The sequence below is a fragment of the Ictalurus punctatus genome, chromosome 13, assembly GCF_001660625.3.
Source record: "Ictalurus punctatus breed USDA103 chromosome 13, Coco_2.0, whole genome shotgun sequence".
Taxonomy (NCBI): Eukaryota; Metazoa; Chordata; class Actinopteri; order Siluriformes; family Ictaluridae; genus Ictalurus; species Ictalurus punctatus.
The window spans coordinates 27561457-27582500 of NC_030428.2; the positions used below are offsets into that span (position 1 = coordinate 27561457).

At 43.1% G+C, this 21044-nt stretch overlaps 2 protein-coding genes across 3 annotated transcripts in view; both read left to right on the forward strand.

Moving 5' to 3' along the window:
* The first annotated feature begins 1639 nt into the window (after positions 1–1639).
* On the forward strand, positions 1640–15482 carry zbtb4 (zinc finger and BTB domain containing 4). 2 transcript variants are annotated; one of them, XM_053684863.1, is made up of 2 exons: positions 1640–1907; positions 5977–15482. In XM_053684863.1, exons 1-2 carry the CDS (start codon positions 1882–1884, stop codon positions 11042–11044), a joined length of 5094 nt encoding a protein of 1697 aa, XP_053540838.1. In that variant the 5' UTR covers positions 1640–1881; the 3' UTR covers positions 11045–15482. The 2 variants fall into 2 exon arrangements, with proteins under 2 accessions (XP_053540838.1, XP_017339120.2); XM_017483631.3 differs by lacking the exon at positions 1640–1907 and adding an exon at positions 2470–2833.
* Positions 15483–18233: 2751 nt separating this feature from the next.
* shbg (sex hormone-binding globulin) overlaps positions 18234–21044 on the forward strand; it is a 19414-nt gene continuing 16603 nt past the window's right edge. The window contains exon 1 of the mRNA XM_017484423.2: positions 18234–18478. Within this exon, the coding sequence (XP_017339912.1) occupies positions 18398–18478 (81 nt within the window). The 5' untranslated portion in view covers positions 18234–18397. The remainder of the gene's footprint in view (positions 18479–21044) is intronic.

Below are 21044 nucleotides of genomic sequence, written 5' to 3' on the forward strand. Positions count from 1 at the left end.
TCTAGTCGTGATTTTAATAGTTTGTCGCAATTTTTTTTTTTTTGATGACTCATCCTGTACTAGCCTTGTGTTTATCCAATTAAAGGCTCTCTCTAGTGTATATGCCCCGCCCCCCAGGGGGTGTGCCTTGCTCTACAGTGACAGCTCTCAGCAGTAAACATGGTCCGTTGGTGTGTTTCTCACTACGCGTCTGGTCCGCACACTGTTACAACCCGAGTGGGCGGAGCTCGTGAGAGTCGAGTGTTTTATCGACTCGTTCGGTGTAGCAAGGGTGCGAATTCAGACCGACTGAGAACGCGCTGATATCTTTATACACCGTCAGAGCTTCTCCGGCAGTGTTCGGGTGTCTCCCCGTGACGACCTTGCGGCTCTCCTTCGACTTCTGACGCTCGACCTCGACTCGAAAACGTACGCCGTAGCTCCAAAAACACACGCCGTCGACTTGGCGTGAATGAAGGCAGGCCTGAGAAATCCTCCACCGCTCACTAAAGAGCTCCTTCCGCTGGTCTCCATTATTATTATTATTATTATTATTATTATTATTATTATTATTATTATTACGAAATCAGTCAAGCGTATCAGCAGGCCCATCACTCTGACTTCCTGTTTCGAAAGGAAACGCATCGACATACAGTACAGAATGAAATCATGCCCCTCCAGCCTTTTCGTGGAAACTGGACTGGAATACAAATGAATCAGGGAGATAGCTTCATGTGAACGCAAAATCTGAAACGGAGAATAATGATGCAGTGACGTACCAGGGAGCGACCTAACGCAATTTCCAGGAAATAATCAGGAGGCGCTGATATTTTCCTGGGAATTGCGCGTGTCTGAACACAACACATCATTACCAGGAAATATTTCTGCACCGCTCCTAAATCCCAAACCGGTGTAGAGTTTGTGACCTGACGACGAGTGCGACTTATTCGTCTTTATCTCCAATCATCTCTGTGTATTTAACCTTTAACGCTCTCTTTTTTTCCCCACTCGTATTCTCCGTATACTTCCCGAACGTTTTCCCGATCTCCCACTGCCGACGTCGCTCTGTTTACTCGACCGCTTGTTCGCGCCGGGTTCCCCTCACCGAGTCGTCTGAAACGTTACAGCATGTCCGTTCCACCGGCCTCACCTTCGCGACCAGACGAACTCCAGATGTGCAGTTTGACGATTTTTATTTGTACAGCGCTTCGAAAGCTCGACATCATCACAAGGCAGCTTTACAGAAATCCAGATGTAAATTTAGATCCCTAACGAGCAGGCCGCGGGACTTCTTTTCTGAGACGACACGAGGAAGAACGCTCGAGAGAAACCAGACTCGGAGGGGGAGCTTCTTCTGTGTATAGTGATAGTGGGATTATAATAGTCACGGCAGACAAGCAGTATGAGAACGAGTGAAAACGAGTGAATCCGAGGCTTTAGACGAGCACATGGCAGGTTATGATCACCGCTGCACCAGCTTCGGCAATTCTGTCCATGTGGTGCATTATGGGACGTTCATGGTTAATGCGAACGTGCGCGTCCCAACGAAATACCGCCGGTGAGGGAATGCAGATACGTCCGGGGGGGGGGGATGGGGGTGGGGTGGGGGGGTGTTTCGACTACTTTACACAAGGGTTTAAAAGCAAGACCTATCCCTTTTTTTGTTTTCCATGCCAGGTTGATATGTAAGGTTTAACAAGGCCCTATATCTGCTTGCTTGTGTGTGTGTGTGTGTGTGTGTGTGTGTGTGTGTGTGCGTGTGTGTGCTTTACACAGGTCACCAAACCCAGACTCTGAACTGCACCCGCTCCTGCTGGAACTTCAAAATGTTTACTTGGCTCTTTCAGCGCCACTCACCATAAACCTCCAGCTCTTTATGGAGGGCAGTAAACGGAGAAGAAAATGGAAAACAAAGAGCATGTCCACGCGTACGTCTTCCCCGCTTTGATCTCTCTTTCCTTTCAACTACTTCAGTTCATTTAAAGTGTTCTGCTTTCAGCAAAGTATTCGCTCTCTCTCTCTCTCTCTCACTCTCTCTCTCTCTCTTTTACTCTTTATCTCCTTTCCCTCTGTCTATTCTCTGCCCAGTTTTTTTTTTTTTTTTTTTTTTTTTTCATGTTGGCATGGCTCCTGTTTGTTTTCAGCCATTTTGGGGACTGGCAGTGCTCGTAACAAACTGCTTAAATGGCGTCCTCTTGCTCTCCCTCTCTCTTTTCTCCCTCCCTCGCTTGCTCCCTTGCTCGTTCGCTCGCTATGCTATCACCCGGCTTTGTGTAATGTGGGCTACGGCGAGTGCGTGAGCGTGCGTGTATGAAGAACAATACGGAGAAAAAAAAAAAAGAAGAAGAAGGAAAAAAAAAAAAAAGAGGGTGGGGGTGGGGTGGTGGTGGTGGTGGTGGTGGGGGGACGGCGACTGGAATTAAAATGATGAGACGGGGGTGGGTGATAAACGGGGTGGGGGTTGTGGGGGGGAGGGGGGAGGGGGAGAAAACGGTGGGATAGTTGGTGAGACGAGGGGAAATAAGGAACACCCTGGAATCGTGTGTCCGAGTCAAAGTGAAGTGCGAGAGGGAGAAAGAGTGTGTGGCGAGAGAGCAGGCGAGAGAGAAACGAAGGATAGAAGGAGGGGGAGATTCGGGAGTGCGAGAGTCGTCCCTGCCCTCCGTCTCTACATAGTGCTGCCTGTGTGTGCGCTGCCTGCGCTCTCTCGTTCACGCGCACGCACACACACACACACAGGCGCAGACAAGCATACACACACGTACACACACACAGAACGAGGGAGGGCGAGAGAGAGAGAGAGAGAGAGAGAGAGAACAGATCGCAGCAGAGATGCAGCAGGAGGTTTTTCGAGGTACGTAGTCTTGTTGTGTGCTTGCCTGGCGGAGAATTGAAGAGACCGTCAGACTCTTTTTCTGCTTTCTCGTTCTTCTCTTCTTCCTGCTCCCGTGCTCTTCTTCTTCACCACTATCATATCGACTGTTGTTGTTGTTGTTGTTGTTGTTGTTTGGGTTCTGCGTAGGACACGAGAAGCGAGATGAGAGGAGTGTTGTCCTGTTTGTGTGCGCACGAGCATGTCTGTGTGCGTGCGTCTGTGCGTATGTGGAAGTGCGACTGTGTGTGTGTGTGTGTGTGTGTGTGTGTGTGTGTGTGTGTGGTGCTAAACAAGGCCTGCCTCCCTTATCCTCTCCTCTCGCGGCTCAACCACGCAGTTCTTTTTCACGGCCGATGAGTCACTCCGATTTAACAGAAACTAAGACGTGGTTTTTTTTCTCGAAGGAGATACGTTTTTACAGGTTTTACCGTAATCGTAATTCGCGATACTTAGCGTTCAATAGCAATTGTACGTTTAGTTGGAAATGACTAAAATGGTACAAGTTTTGGTATGTGAATGCGTGAATGTAGAGATGAGAAAAATAAGATTGTAAAATGGCCACGCTGTTCGGTGTTTTTCTTGTTGTTTTGTTTTTTTTCTCCTCATTTTGCGGGATGTACAAATGCTTTAAAAGTACACCAGGTTCCTTTTCTTTTTTTTTTTTTTTTGCATGCAGCCCGTTTGAAACGGGCCGCAGGGCTCAGAGGGATCATGATGTAGGAGCGAGCGAGCAGTTTGCTCATTTACTAAACATTTATCTGGGTGTGTGTGTGTGTGGGGGGGGTGTTTTTTTTTGGATGTATTTGAGCTTGTCATTGTTCAGATTGTGATGAACATTTCTTGTATTTTGACATTACAAAAGCCTCCAGATTTCCAGTTATAACATGATGACGAAGTGTCTATCGGGACTTCCTGCCAAGTTTATTCTAAGCTGCAAGATCTTAGGAAAACAGCTTTAATGCTAAATGGGTTATCAGTATCCATCTTACCCTTCTACCGATCCATTTCATTTGACTTTTGCAGTTAAAGAATTATGGGAGTCACTTGCAGACCATATCAAGTATGGTATTTTCCATGGGTACAGCTGCTGGAGCGTGGCCTAACGAGATACACGCTCAGCGCCGGAACATCTTAAAGAAATACATAGGACAGGATTTGGTACCTCTTCCACCTCTTAACTCATCCATACGTCCCGTTCCCACCCTGTTCTTCTTCACCCCTCACTGCTGATTTACTCTTTTCCACCATGTCCCCTCTCCTCCCCTTCCTTCTTGCTGGCTCGACCATGTTTTTTGGCCAGGGGGGTTGTTCAGAGTTCAGGATCCAGTCACAGCCCCCTTTTCACAGTCGGGCTGTGCCCAGTCCGGAGTCGGAAGGCCCGGTGGAAACCAAAGGCCTTCATAGTTTACTCGTTTTCCAGAGTGCTCTTTTTCTGTTTGGTCTCATTACTAATGACTAAATAAAAATATCGACTCATCCACGCAGCAAAAGCGATATCGACGCATAACCGAAGCGCACCGTCTTCTTTCCTGACATGACATCACAGATTTCCTTCTTTCCTCACCTATTCCGTCAGTTGCTAATAATGAGTCGCGTATAACGTGCAAACAAACACAGATATTTTTTCCTGCTCTGTTACTTTTACAGGACATTTTAACGGGCAGTACAGACGGTCCCGCGAATATTTGTCTCTCTAACTGTTTCAGGCGGTTGCATATTCGAGTAGAGGGGGAGCCGGAGTGCTGGGGATGAAAGGGAGGGTGGCGGTAAAGCCCCTTTCACGCTTGGCCAGCCTCTTGAGCTAAGGAAGGCTTGTTGAGAGGCAGTGTGTGCGTCATGCACAAAGGGTGACGGAAACAGGGACAGATGCATTTCCTCATCCATAGCACAAAACAAATTTTGACATGTGGAACCCCTTGTAAGCATTTCTTCCCTGCTCTGAGCCTGTCATGTTTACATGGATTGAAACAGGTGCGGCGTTGATCACTTATTCCTTCATATTCACGATACGTTTATCGTATATAATCGATCCCAGTGATAAACAGCAGATCATTTACTGCTTGCCTTGACATGTTTTGTTTTTCTTCTTGTGCACTTCCTGTTGCTGTAGGTTATGTAACATCTATCATTACAGCTCTATTTTTTGGTACTTCCTTTGCACTGTCAGTGGCTGTGTTTGTGGTGTTCGGGTGACGCTACCTGTCAGGTGGCTTGTTTACAGGCAAACCGGTCGGTGTGCGCCTTGCAAATGTGCTAGGTGTGTGCATGTGCTGTGGTAGAGAGTATGTGCTTGTGTGTGCTTGTCCCTGTTAATGTGTGTGTGCGTGTGTCTGTGTATTTGGCTGTTCCTGTCTCTGGCCTGGCTCTTTTTCGCTGCCTCTCTCCGTCTCTCTCGCTCTCTCGCTCTGCAATAACAGTGCTGACCTAGTTTCAGTGTGTTCAGGGCTGCTTGTGGAATTTTACAGAGGCCTGCCTGCCTGGCTAAAAACACAGGCAGAAAAGCATGACTGGGGATTTTTCATGTGCAACATAATTGCGAACACTTAAATAAAGTGTATGTGCTTATGTAAATAGATAAGAAGACGGAATTAACCAGATAACACATATTTCGACAAACATCTTGGTGAAAAGTTCCAGATCGCAAGAAAAGACCACGCGAATCGTTGTGGTTATTGAACTTGGAGTTTCTACCTCAAATGATATACTCAATAATACTCTCAATGAGAGGGTCGACTAGCGGGATCACTGCCCCCCCAAAACATATGTTAAATCCTTAACGTATGCTGCCTTTCACGTGTTTATAGAAATATACCATCAATATTTTTGTTTTTTTAAGCTGGGGTATGATCAAAATGAACTCCAGTCAAGAAAAAGAAGTGAAAGCGCTGCTGTGGAACAGCGGGACTGATTGCCAATTTGTAATACTGAAACTTAAAAAGAGGATGAGTAAAACTAAAACTAACACTGTCTATTTATAATTTAATTTAAAAAGCGTGTTTGATACTCTTTAATTGCATTATTCACAGTACAGTAGAGTTTGGTTTTTAATATGCAATGTCTTTGTCATCTTTATGCCTTTCTGCATACAAGCGTATTGAAACACTTTTCTGTCTGTTTTTCAGGTTTGGGGGTGGGGTCATGGTGTCCAGAATGGACGGCTGGCACCCCCTACACACCAGCGTCATACCCTTGGAGCTAAATGAACAGCACCTGGCTGGCCCTGCTTCAGTCTATGAGAAGACTCGATTTGACATCCATCTAAGAATCATCGCGGTGTACAACATCCACATCCAAGGATTGAACTTTTCGACAACCGACTCCCCTCCTTTCCTGAATGCCTGCCAATCTTCCATTCCAGTGGTGGACACAGTTTTAACTTTTACCTCGCTCTATTCAGGACTTCTGAACTTGCTGAACTGCATTTACGCATCTTGCTTCCTTAAGGGTCTGTTTGAAGTTGGCGGCCAGACAAAGTGTCTCAAAGGACTAACGGAAAAGACTCAAATGAAACACAGAAATAAACAAATGAGAGGAGACAGGATGGGAGAAGGGACAGATGAAGTGGATGGTACCAAAACGACAAGGATTTCTCTCAGTTTCCCAATCAGCGCTGGACTGCCTGGTTTCTCTGCACAAAAGCACTGTCCAATAATTCATCCCCCTTCCTCTTCTATAGCATTTGATAGAGATGCTTCAAATAGCACTGCATGGAAGGAGGAAAGTCTCAGAGACAAAACGTTGTCGAAAGGATCAAAATCAGACTACCTATCCTGCTCTTCCTCCTCCACTCTCCCCATTGATTTGACTGCACCTGTCAGTAAGAACTGCAAATCCACTATGTCTTTTTCTGTGGCTGGTAGTAGCCCCCACTTTCCAACATCTGCATTGCACACATCTGCTAAAATGGACTACTCAAGAGAGACATCTGGAGCTAGTCTGCCTAATGACTACCCAGAACACTCGACTACAGAGACTGCACATATCTTGTTCAACCTGAGTGCAAGAGCCTACCAAGGTCAGGTGACAAAGGACCCGGAATGCGCAAAAGGCAAAAAACGTAAAGGAAACAGCCTACATGTTGAACTGAGCCTCCCTCTTCCCAGTATAAACCCACCATCATCTTCATCAAGCCCTCCTCCTCTTTCACCCCCTTCTGTCTCTCCATTGACCCTCCCTCCTCCATCCTTCCATGACTCCTATCAAGCAGTGCCAAAACCAGAGCTACTGTGTGGGGTATGCCACCGTCTGTTCAGCACCGCCTCATCCCTCACTGTGCACATGCGTCTTCATAGGGGTGGACGACTTCTCAGCTGCCGCCATTGTGGAAAAGCCTTTATCCATAATAAAAGACTGCAATCCCATGAGGCCACCTGTCGGCAAGCACTGCCAGCTTTCTCCATCCAGCCCAAACAAGAACCTTTGGAGGAAGGGAACATGGAGAAAACAAATGAGGCAACAGAGTCAGAACAGCTTGGACAAGAAACAGGACCTGGACGACCCATAAAGAAAGGACGAGGCCTCCAAGGACATCATGCCAGGGCAATGTCTCACAGTGATGCCCTCGGGGATGAGGATCACTTTGTGAAGATTGTTGATGGACATATCATTTACTTCTGCTCGGTGTGCGAACGATCCTACATGACTCTGTCAAGTCTCAAGCGCCACTCAAATGTGCACTCATGGCGTCGGAAGTACCCATGCCACTATTGTGACAAGGTTTTTGCTCTTGCAGAGTACCGTACCAAACATGAGGTGTGGCACACTGGTGAAAGGCGATACCAGTGCATATTTTGCTGGGAGGCCTTTCCTACCTACTACAACCTCAAGACACACCAGAAGGCATTCCATGGCATTAGTCCTGGCCTTATCTCAAGTGAGAAGACAGCCAATGGGGGCTACAAGCAGAAGGTTAATGCACTTAAACTCTACCGCCTACTACCCATGCGCTCTCAAAAGCGGCCCTATAAGACATACAACCAGGCTTTGGCGGATGGACTGCTCAAACCTGACCCATCAGCTACCTTGCCTTTGCCTCTAGGTTGCAGCCTCCCTCCAAGTCTGGGCCCCAGTAAACTGGACTCCTTCCTTAAGGACATTCATCCCCATGACATTAAACCGGATCCTGAGAGTTTCCTGATCAAGATGGACACAGAGCAGTGCAGGAAGCTGGCAACAGCCCAGGCAGAGGTACCAGCAGAGGTCAGTGAGAAGGAAAGGTCAGATTTACATCTCTCTGGCAACAGCAGTGTCAAAGCCAAAAATGTCAAAAGCCCAGAGACAGCAGTTTCTTCTGTCATTACATTTGGACATAGCAAACCCTCAGTCATTATGCATAGCACAGCACTCCCATCCTCTGTCATTGTTCAAAGAGATAAGACACCCTCTGGGGATGGAAAATGTCCTTCTGAGAGCAGTCATGCAATGGATAAGACTTTGCAAAAAGCACTTAAAAAGTATACACAAAAAGATCATACACATGCCCATAGTAAGTGGGACACGACCAGCACACGTACAGAAGTCTCAAAAATCCAACAGCCAACAGAAAAGATTCACAAGGGACGAAAAGCTCATACCAAGAGTGAGTCAAGCAAGGTGGTTCCCATATCTGTGGGTTCAGAGGTCAAGGGGAGTGGGCCTCTTTGTCAGATCACTGTACGTATAGGGGAAGAGGCTATTGTCAAAAGGAGTATATCTGAGACAGACCTCATGAGAGACAAAAGTCTATCAAGTAAAGACAAAAAGGGCAACTTCTTGCATGGAGATCAGAGAGAGCCACGGCATACTCATCACCACCACCGCAAACACCATGGCCATCGCAGTTCCAGTCAGGAAGAAAGAGATTCTAAACTGCCAGGCAAGGTGAGGAAGTATTTCTTCCGACAAGAAGTCAGGGAGGACAGGAATGATCAGGATGGAGAAGACAACCTGTGGAGACCCTATTATTCGTATAAGCCCAAGAGAAAGGCTTTGCATATGCAGAAGATCAAGAGCTGGCAGCGCAAAATGCACTACAAACGATCGCTGCGGCTGATGAAGAGAGCAGAAAGACTAATGAATGACGTAAACAAAGAGGGGGATGGTTTAGAGGAAGAAGAAAATGATGAAGTAAAAGAGGAAGAAAAAGAAGTTTGTCATCAGAAGGAGATCAAAGACGACACACAACCTCCTTGTATTCCCGCAATAACAGAAGAGAAAGAGGAAGAAAAGGGGGGTTCTGGAAAGCATGACCTTTCTTTATCCCAATCCACTCTGAATTCTCAGTACACAGTTTCCCCTACCATCAAACAACGTTGGTCTGGGGACCAGGCCTCTGAATGTGGATCTTGTGGCCGCTGGTTCTCCAGCTCAAGGAAACGAGACAAACATGAGCTAACACATCTTTTTGAGTTTGTGTGTATGCTTTGCAGAGCTACTTTCCCTTCTCAGACCAAATTAGAGGAACATCAAAGAACCAGTCACCCAAAAAATAAACCTCTGCCTACCTCTGCTTCATGTAATTCAGAGTCATCATGCAAGGAAAATTCAATGGAATTAGAGGAGACAAGCAGTGTATTAAACAGGCGGTTCTTAGAAAAGGGGAGTACATCTCGCTTGGGAAGAAGGCCGTTGACTAGATATACCTGCTCACAGTGCGATAAAGTATGTAAGACTGCTGCTGCATTAAACTGCCACCTGAAGAGGCATGAGCTAGGCAACACCACAGAGACCATACAGCCAGTGCTGGACATGCAAAGTCATAATACTGTTGTACCAGAGGTAGACAAAGTTCAAAGGACAGATTTGGACATTGCACCTAGGCATGCGCAGCCCATTCCAGTTATAAACTATCTCAAATCAGATTCTCAACACACACAGAAACAGGCAAGTGAAAGTAACGAAGAGCACCAAAGATTAGCTACTGGTGAAAGTCCAAAGTTAGCAGCTATTGACAAAATCCAGAGTTCGCATTTGAGCACTGTATCTTCCCCAGTTAGACTCAGCCCAACACCAGACAGGTCAAAGGTCATCTCCCCTAGTCTCCCCAGTGTGCTGGTAATGAACGGAGCAGAATGCCTGGACTTCCGAACTCCTGAGAAACGGAGTCTAGATGCACAGGATCAGATGAGAAGAAGCCTCACACCCACTGACAGACCAAACCAAGTCTGTCAATCCCAAATGGCAGAAAAGGTTAGAACGGATACAGATCCATCTATATCCACTGCTTTACAATCATTCAAAGAGACTGTCTTGAGTGATCAAGAGGTAGAAACACACCAACACAGGGATATTCACATCAGTGATCCTTCACAAGAGGCTGCACAAGAGGCTCAAGATCTTAGAGTGTCTAGAACGGCTTGCAGCATCCAAGCAGAGGATTTGTCCATGCCAACGATACTGGCAAGGGAGAGAGAGTTTTCCCAGCAAACTGCATACCAATACTCGACCAACAAAATTCGATCCACAGATGATGTGATGCTCGTAGTGCCCAAAGAGGAGCCACTGAGCCCTGTGCCCTCTCCCACATGCTCTGTCATTCAAACCACTCACAAAGGACCCCCACAATGGCACTCACAGTCTCCTAGTCATTCTCCAAGACCTTTGAACCTACAGTTGCGGTCGCATTTAGAGACCAACCAAGCACACCAAGGCATGCACAGTGCTGAGAAACAAAGATCTGTGCTTTCAACAGGTTCAGATCACAGCACTGAGCCCCCCTCTTCTCGTTCTGCGCTGCACCCCCAAGTGCCCCATTCAGAGCCAGTGACAAAGGACAGCACCTCTTCAAGAGATCCCTGTAGAGAATCTGGCTATCCTGTTCAGGAGTATGCACTTCCTTTTATCATACCAGGAGGGTACTGCTCTGGTAAGAAACAGGAGGACCAGATGCTCATGTCATACCCTTCTGCACCCTTGTCTTTTGGTGCACTCGGGAAGATGGTACCCCATACTGACTCAACAAAACTGCCCTTTTACCCTGATCCCTATCAACTCCTCTATGGCCCACAGCTACTACCATATCCATACAACCTCGCCACCCTGCCTATGGCTCTCAATATGATGGCACCAGGGGACAAAGTAGAGCCCTTGCCCTTTTTACCCACTCTTTTCAACTATGCTGCAGTAGGTGCCCCTTTGCCTCACCCTTTAGTAGTGAACCCCAGCCTATATAATAGCAGCAGTAGCACAAAGCGAAACAGTGACAACCCATGAGCGTATGTGGAGCCGCAGCACTGAAGGAATACTGTACAGCTTATATGAGGACCAGACGTTAGATGGAAGATGTGTTGTTGCTGTTTGTTAAATGAACTACTTGCACAGACGTTTAAGTCTCTTTGGAAAAGTAGCAAAAAACCATAGGTGTATGTACAAAATTAAATATAGTGAAGTAATGGAGAGGTACCTTGGAGGTAGGACCTATGGGTAAAAGGAGAGGTTGTGATCTGGTGATCTGGTAATCTACTGGTCCAATGTGGACATCTTCCCTTTGCCAATGGCAAAAGTCACCTCTGACACACCACTCCTCTCCCTCTTTAGAAGAGTTAGAGCTTGGTTATCCGTCCTCTCAGATTTGTTGTAATAACTGGTATAAATAATACATCTGGACAGCTAACAGGGTGTATTTTCTGGAGAAAAAAAAAGACAAAAAAAAAATAGTGTGCTTTCCACTAGTGACAATATACCAATAAATAATGATCATATTTGTAGGTCTGATGTAGGCTTTTATTACTGCAAATAGAAATAATATAGGGGCCAAGCTCTTCGTTCTAAAATGGAAAGATACACACTCAATATGGTGAAGGAAGACAATAGCATATAAGCAGTTTTATGTGTGTGTGTGTGTGTGTGTGTGTGTGTGTGTGTGTGTGTTTCAACCTCTCATGATGCATGTAGTTTGGGGTAGCTGTCTTTTTACAACATTATGTAGGTTCTGTTGTGTGTATTTTCAGTACTGGCTTCGATGTGAGCGTCAGCGCCGTGTGTGTGGGTGTCTTGAGGGTGATGTGTGCATGCACTGCACAGTTGTAGCCAGCAACGTTTGTGCTATATCCGCCTCGTTCAGTTAAACGGATATCGATATCGATGCGGATATACGAGAATCATTCCTGGACAGGCTGTTTTTTGTAGATCAGCAAGTAGAAAAATTAGATGAAGTTCTTCCTTCGTCAGTCACAACTTAGCAGCTTCGATAGCTTATCTACATGTCATATTGGATGGAGTTTGTTCATATGTGATCTTTTCTCTCTTTTTTTTCTTTTCTTTTCTTCTTTTTTTTTTTTTTAATTTTTTTTTTTAAGCTAACCAGCATCATGGTTGCTTGGTAATTTAATAGCAATTAAGGACGGACTGCATTTCGCACTGTCATGTACACAGTATGTTTGAAGAAGTGGTTGGAATGATTGTTCGGTGGCTCAAGCGAAGAACTGGACACAAAACTATTCTTTTGTTGTTGTTGTTTTTTTTTAAAACATCTGAGTACTCGTCAGTTACCTTATCGTCGTTTCTAGAAAGGAAAATAAGTTTAGTGGCCTTCTCCTCCCCAGTGCCCCCTGGTGTCCACCAAAGACACTCCATTTACTTGACTGAAATCTGAGAGAGACCGAGGTAAAAAAGCAGATGAGAGCGACTGAGAGAGTGGGAGGGAAGTGGAGCAAAGTGCAGCGAGTCTGTTATCGCCAGTAGAACTTCCATTACAAAGTCGCGGAAAATAAAGCTCTAAGCAGCTGGTGAATACCGTTTTTCAGGCGGACGTGATCTGAGGAAGCCTGTTATGTGTGAGCCGTGGGGTTATGTTGGCTAGCCAACCATCTCTCGCCACGTCTCCTCTGCAGTGCACAGAAACAGCAAGAGTTGACGTCAGCTCCTCCTGACGTCCGCGCGTGGTCTGAGTTGCAATGCTTAGGACTTAAAAAAAAAGAAAAAGAAAAAAAAAAAAAAAAGAAAAAAGAAAGAAAAAGAAAAAATGCTCACTGACCTGGAGTGGCCTGAACACTCCTTTAGGACTTTCCTGTTTTTTTTTTTTTATATATATATATATATGATATACATACATATATATATATTATATATATCTTTTTAAAACAATATAATTTGTTTATTTTACCTACTTTTCCCTTTTTGATAGAGAGATTTGTGAGGATTGTGCTTGAAGGTGGTCTTTCAAGTGCACACGAATATGAATGTAATTTTAGTCATGAGGTTACAAAAAAAAGAAAAAAAAAGAAAAACACGAACAGTATGGTAGATGTTTTCTGACTTGAAAAATAACATGTAATAACGAACCGATATGAGGTATTCACATATATACAGTAGTCTTAGAAACATGTCTAGGAACTTGGATTCAATATAATCATAACGCATGAGCAGCACTCGCTTCTTCATTATCCTCTGGTATCGCCATAACAATCATCACTTTGCTTTCTTTCTCATGTGTGGTTCTATTTCTTTTTTCTTTTCTTTCTTTCTGTTTTTTATTTTCTTTTTTTTCCCGCTGATGGTTCGCTTGAAATACTATCTGCTGTAAAGCTGTCTATTTACAATTAATCTTTTTTTTTTTGTTCTATCGTTTTTAACTTAAATCTGAAACCAAAAAAAAAGAGCACCCCCACCCTGAAGCTGTGCTTTATGACTTTTACACAGTTACAGCACGTGCTGTCCACTTATAAACGTCCCCATAAACACAAATCACTCACACTGTGACCCCCCACCCCCACCCCCCCCACCCCACCCTTCCCATTTCCGCATTTTATCCCGTCCTTTTGAAGTGAGTACATTGAAGCCGCAGCACTGTTCATTTCGGAACATAGTGAGAAGTTTTGTTGCTTTTCTTAAGTGTAGGTACTTTCACGTAGTGTGTGTATGTGTGTGTGAGTGTGTGTGTGTGTGTTAGAGCACATTTGAGGAAAAGGAAAACCAAAACAAGCACCATATCCCTTGAGGCTTGCCACCAAATCGGAGATTGGTTTTGGACCCCTACCAACCTGTTGTTAAATTCTTCTCGTACACTTTCCTCATGAGCAGTCTTGGGTTGAAAGAGCCTACATGCAATCTGATTAATCAGAGTAGGATATGTTTGGAAACATCTGGAAATATCAGACTGCCGGCAACTTATTTTTGTAATGAATTACTTTGAATTCGATTTTTTTTTTTTTTACACCATTGAATCTGCCTATGAACTGCATAACTGCGTGGCCACGATGCTAACCGTTTTCATTGTAATCATATCATTCCAGCTGTTACAAATCATCATTCCAGCTGTTAAAGGAACAGCGTGTCACTTTAGGCAGCTCTGTTCTTTCTCTCTTGGGGGCGGAGCTCATTTCTGGGCCAGAAAAATTCCAACAGAAGCCTGAAACAGCAAAACGAATCACATCTGATCTAACGTAAAGCAAAATCGTGACACCCCCCCCCCCCCCCAAACACCAAGATATATTTGAAATTTACTGATTGCGCATTGAAAACGACAAATTGTACCTTTAACACTACATGACGATGGGACTTTTTACATAAGCATGACGCAGACCTTTAACGAATTAGCTACTTGATGAAAAATCAAGCTAACGATGAGTAATAAATAGTCAATTAGATATATTATTCTTACTTTTTGGATCGTTACAAAGCCCATAAAGTATTCCAAAAAGATAACATTTTGTATAATGAGATAAAGATAATGTCATTTTAAACATTACATTACGCTTATTAGATTTTAATCGATGAGGAAATTTCCTTATTTCCCCAACACTGCTCATGAGTAATGCAACATCTTAAATGAACCGGAAAAAAAAAAAAAAAAGCCGTCGATATTTCATAAACGAGTAGATGTATACATTATCCACAAAGCGATTAAAGTTTCAATACCCACAAACATCCCTAAATCTTCTCAAATAAGCTACCAAGAACACATATTATGATTATTAATTTATGATCATGCACTTTACCAAAATTTTAATTACCAAAACCAAATTTCATGTACCAGTGTATTATTATTATTATTATTATTATTATTATTATTATTATTATTATTATTATTTAAAAAAATCTCACAATGTGAATGTTGAATAACCAAGGACCTATCCCAGGAAAACATTTCAAGGCAGTTTTATTTGCTTGAAATATTCCACCAAAATATGGTGTTTGCAGGCGAAATATCGGAACGAGTGTAGGCGGCTGCGCCGACATACTGTATCAAGGGTCACACGCCCCACACACTGTTTGTTTTTAAAGCTGTTCCTGAAACGCAAATACTAGCAACACGCAAAGCAATTTAGCCAGATGAAACCAGCAGACGATCCCAATAGAGACTTCAATATTCAGTCCATATAGCTAAAAGTTTAGCTAGGTATATGTGTTCAGCAGGTCTAGTCGTAGGCATGTGATGGATTTTTGTCCCGGTATTGTGAAAATGTACAAGCTACAATTGTGCCATTGTTTTAGAGGTTCACATATTTGGCCTGAAATGTTTCCTGAAATGTTTGGTTGTTTGTTGTTGACTTCTTTCTTCACACAAAGGGTCTGTTAACACATTGCCAAATCAAGCCTGTAATAATCTTCTTTTTTTTTTTTTTGGGTTCACATTCCTTTATTTCTTCGCTCTAGTTCTTCAGTCTCCCTCTGTCCATGCTACAACCATACAAATAAAGTATTAACCTGATGACCTACTAAAGAGTTTTGAATCAGTTCCATGGTCGAGACGATGAATGCGCCGTAGTCCTTTGGTAATTGAAGCGAACGCTGCAGGCAGAAATTATTCTTTAAAAAATAAATAAATAAATAAATATTATTATTATTATTATTATTCCATAGAACGTCTGGGACTTTTACGTTAGAGCTGCAGCATTAATAATAAAGGAGCGGAGGAAACGGGTATCGTCCGGTCAGGCTGTGTTTTATTATTCAAGTACTTTTTAATTCTTTATAATATTTACATATTAATTTTTTTTCTATTGAAAAAAAAAAAAAACCCCAGATCCAAAAGCTTTTCTACTTTCCTTTGTGTACGTTTACAGAGAAGCTGGATTACTTACAGAAAAGGCCCTTTGTGCTAAATGACATCTGCCACATAATGTTGTAAAAGTGACCCGAATACGTAAAGAAGAAAACACATGGTGGAGTGCTGTTATAGGAAAATAATCAACAACACACTGGGGTGACTGAGGGTAGCCCCGAGTTACTGTTAGCACCGTACATTCATTACGAATGAATCTTTCCCAATAATACGATGTCCCCAAAGTGTTTTATTCAGTTTATACCACAGCGATTTTCCTAAAAATGCAAGATTTCATCGATTCAGGAGAATTTAACCTCGCACCTTCTGGCCAATCAGATTCGAGAATTCAACAACACAGCGGTATAAAAATAACGACTCCTGCTTGAAGATGTGTTAAGGACGAGAAGATGAGTCAACGTCTATTCCTGGAAAGTTTTTCAAATATACCATCTAACTAAAGATCATGATTAGAAAAGATTACAGTGGGTTAGTCAATTAATCCGAAATCTAAATAAAATAAATAAATAAGAGAGAGCGAGAGAGAGAGAGAGAGAGAGAGAGAGAGAGAGATCATTAGAGTTCATGGTATAAATTTAATCTTCCTTTTCATAAGCAGAAATTTTCAAGCTCTGAGATTTAAGTGATATGAAAGCATAATGTAGCACTACTGCTAATGTTCACTCTCAATGTCTGTGGCAGCACGGAAATTAAAGTAAATTCATAAAATTAGATTCTGAGTGCAGGTTTTACAGGAGAAAAACATTCCAGGAAGATCCACGGAGATGATGAAGAGATTCATAGTGACACTTTTGACCATTTTTTCTGAAAACTGACAGCTAAGGTAAGGATACACACACATACACACACACACACACACACACACACACACACACACCTCACGCAGTGCGTCTGAGTTCACTGGAATAAGCAAACAAGCATCAATCACCTCCCAAAGGTCATCCACCGATCAGACACTGACTAACACGACGTCCTACAACTGTCAATAACCAGCTGCTTTCAACATCTGTCTGAATAATCACTTCACATTTCACATACGTGTGGTTATGGGAGTAACATGTGAACAGATGTGAACGAAGCGTGATGGTGCTTTTTAACATGCTCTGAAATGTGACGTCCTGTAAAGAATAAGCTGAAAACATTTAAAATCACACACACACACACACACACACACACACACACAAATTTGAACCACAGTCACTACGTGGAAAACATTAAAACATGAAGATAAATTATTTGTGTGAAAAATCACATGCGGAAATAATAAGACGTGCCCATAACATTTTCACATAACGTGAAAATAAATGAATCCTGATGGTAAAAACCACCATGAAAATAAATTAGTCGTGAACGAAGAAGATAGCATGTAAATAAATGAATCGTTAAAAAATAAATCACATGAACATAAATGAATCATTTGAAAAGAATAACGTGAAAATAAAGGCATCAGGCCAAAAAATAAACTTGACAATTAATGAATCATGTCAAAATGAATTTAGAAAAATTCATTAATCCTGTAAGAAAGTAACATGAAAATATATTAGCCATGTAAGTAAATAACATGAGTATTAATGAATCATTTGGGGAGCAATAGAACATGAACACAAATGAATCGTTTGAGGGAAAAACATGAACATAAATGAATCGTTTGGGGGAAAAACATGAACATAAATGAATGGTTTGGGGAAAAACATAAATGAATCGTTTGGGGGGGAAAACATGAACATGAATGAATCATTTGGGGGGGGATGAACATAAATGAATCATTTGAGGAAAAAACATGAACATGAATGAATCATTTGGGGGAAAAATAACATGAAAATAATTCAATCATATATACTATACAGTACTTTTGAAAAATTGTCTGAATCATAACATGATCAGTGTCTAGAAACCTCGTGTACATTTTTGACGTGATTTCTCTGTAAGAGATTATCTCTGGGTTACTGATCGGAAGGTCGGGGGTTCAAGCCGCAGTACTGCCAAGCTGCCACTGTTGGGCCCTTGATCAAGGCCCTTAACCCTCTCTGCTCAAGGAGGCGCCGTATGTCTGACCCTGCACTCTGACCCCAACTTCCTGACAGGCTGGGGTATGCGAAGAAAAGAATTTCACTGTGCGGTGACCAATAAAGACTCATTATCATTATATCATTTTCTTTACTGTTGACTGAAACCTGACAGAACAAATGATTATTTTACAGGATGTGTGTACTTTCCTTCCCATCCGCCACGTAAGAGTTCGCTTTAGATGGATTCGTGCACACCGGATTTTTACTGGATTACGGACATTTATTAGGTTTCCTAAGGACACGTGTTTTTTTTTTTTCATCAGTGACCTCGCGCAGAAACTCGACCGATCCCTCTAAAAACAAACAGGACGTGATCGATACGTGCCGCAAACACGTCTGCTGTCTGATCTCTCAGAGCTGCTCTGCAGTGCCAGACGTGTGACCGACCCAAAACGTTTCACAATCTGTGAAATTAGTATTCACTCACGGCAGTCCCGAGCTCCTTCATCAGAGCAGGATTGTTCTTCTGTCCAGCTCTGGGTCGGCTGAAGAATGGACTACCTGAGGAAAGCGAGTGTGCTGCTCGTGTTGTACCTGAACGTGACCTGGCTCTGCTTGGGTTCAGCAGGAAAGGTCAGACGGAATTTTCCAGATCATGCTATTATTTTACAAGGATACTTGTTCTTGCTAGTGTGTGTGTGTGTGTGTGTGTGTGTGAATAAAATTAAATGTAGGTGTTACAGTTTAGGATCTTCTTAAATTAAAAATTTCCTGAAATTAAATAAACATTCTGCAGCAAACTGTTTTTTTTTTGTTTGTTTGTTTTTTAAATAACATTTTCAGCAAAGGTGAATACACAGTCTCGCCATATTCGACGGATTTAAACAATGCCACTGTCATTATGGCATGAGCAAAAGTTAGGACACCCTAATAAGTCTGTACTGAGTCAGTAACGCCACCTTTGGTCGGTATCACTGCTTACGAAGACTTTGCGTATTCGGCTAGGGATCTTTTTATTTAATCTTGTTCAAGCTGTGTTTGTAGAACCAATGAGCAGTGTACACGCTTAAGAACTCGGGACCTAATTAATTAACTGTTGTATAAATTATTAATTAAACCGTTAGTGTTTCAACCTGGAACGGAGACGAACGTAACCGGGAGGCTTTTGCAAGTCACCCGTAATACTGTCCCTCCAGGATTTAGTGATTTTGCAATCGCAGAAATGAATGCAAACTATGATTACGGCGATTATTATGATTATTATTGAACTTCGGAGTAGCTCGCGATTTTTCAGATTTTCCGCAGATTTGGGCCGAGACGCGTCACGTGACACGATCGCGACGTGCGTTCGGCCAAAGCCCTCTTCGATTCACGTGTGTCAAACATGAGTTTGCAAGGTTCGAAGAGTTCGAAAGAAACAAACATCGCCGCGAAAGACCGTGCAAAACTATTTCCTGCGATTTCTCCAGCTTGGGTAGTTTTCCGCAAAATAAGCACAATTTTATTTATTTATTTTTTTTTTTTTTTAACCTCAGCGCGTCAGTAGTAGCTCAGTGGTTAAGATGTCGGACTACCAGCTGGAAGGTTGTGAGTTCAAACCCCAGCACTGCCAAGCTGCCACTGTTGGGCCTTTGAGCAAGGCCCTTAACGCTCAGATGTACAGATGAGGTAAATGTAAGTCAGTCTGGATAAGGGTGTCTACCAGATACCATAAATATATAATATAATATAAAATCAAGCATTCTTGATGGCGAAATCCTGTAACACGCACTGAACACTGTATTGACCACCTACGTGTCATACTTACATTTATTATTATATTGTAATATCTCTTTGTCCCTCGTTCCACACTAGAACCGTGTACTGCTCGGCGCTGCACTGTCCTTCACCGTGCCTATTGTGCCGTTTTAGTAATTATTGTACCATCTTGTCCTGTTTGCATACATGTGTATGCAATGTGTAGGTCTTGTTTAGTTCTGTCTCGTCTCATGTAGCTAGTGCGTCGTTTTATGTAGCATCATCGTCCCGGAGGAACATTTATTCATTTCACTGCCTACTGTCCCGGCTATATACGGTGGAAATGACAACAACGCCACTCGACTCGAGAACACTGGAGTTCTTGCACGAGCAGTTTTCATCAGAAGCCACGTAACTAGTTGAATGGAGTCCTTGTGTATGCAGTTAAAGTGTCACATGATCCCAGTATATTAGATTACGTTCAACTTTATTGTCAGTGCACAGAGTACTAAAGTACTAGTACAAGATGTGGATGCTTTCTGGAAACCCCCAGCGACCCCGAGAAGATCGAGGCGCTATCGAAAACAAGTCCGTGAGAAAGTTCTGGAAAAGTATTCATCAGGATTTGGTCGTTACAAAATGTCCCAAACTTTTAACGCCCCACAGAGTCCATTAAAAAAAAATCCATTATGAAAAAATGGAAAGATTATATCACAGCTGCAAATCTGGAGGAGAATGCCCACCAAAAGCAAGTGGTTCCCGGGTTCTCCAGGGTTCCTGGTCCTTCCTAACCAGGGTGTATTCCTGCTTCTCACATTGTTCCCACTTATACAGTGCGTCCGGAAAGTATTCACAGCGCTTCACTTTCCCCACATTTTGTTATGTTACAGCCTTATTCCAAAAAGGATTCAATTCATTATTTTCCTCAAAATTCTACAATCAATACCCCATGATGACAACGTGGAAGAAGTTTGTTTGAAATCTTTGCAAATTTATTAAAAATAAAAAAACAAAAAAGCACATGTACAGAAGTATTCACAGCCTTTGCTCAACACTTTGTTGAAGCACCTTGGGCACCGATTACAGCCTCAAGTCTTTTTGAGAATGATGCTACAAGCTTGACACACCTATTTTTGGGCAGTTTCTCCCATTCTTCTTTGCAGGACCTCTCAAGCTCCATCAGGTTGTATGGGGAGCGTCGGTGCACAGACATTTTCAGATCTCTCCAGAGATGTTCAATCGGGTTCAAGTCTGGGCTCTGGCTGGGACACTCAAGGACATTCACAGAGTTGTCCTGTAGACACTCCTTCGTTATCTTGGCTGTGTGCTTAGGGTCGTTGCCCTGTTCGAAGATAAACCTTCACCTCGGTCTGAGGTCCAGAGCGCTCTGGAGCAGGTTTTCATCAAGGATGTCTTTGTACATTGCTGCATTCATCTTTCCCTCGATCCTGACTAGTCTCCC

Coding starts and splice junctions, on each gene's coding strand:
- zbtb4 (XM_053684863.1), top strand. CDS start 1,882: ATGGAAAACAAAGAGCATGTCCACGC. Junction 1,908..5,976: donor AACAAAGAGCATGTCCACGC/GTACGTCTTCCC, acceptor TCTGTTTTTCAG/GTTTGGGGGTGGGGTCATGG.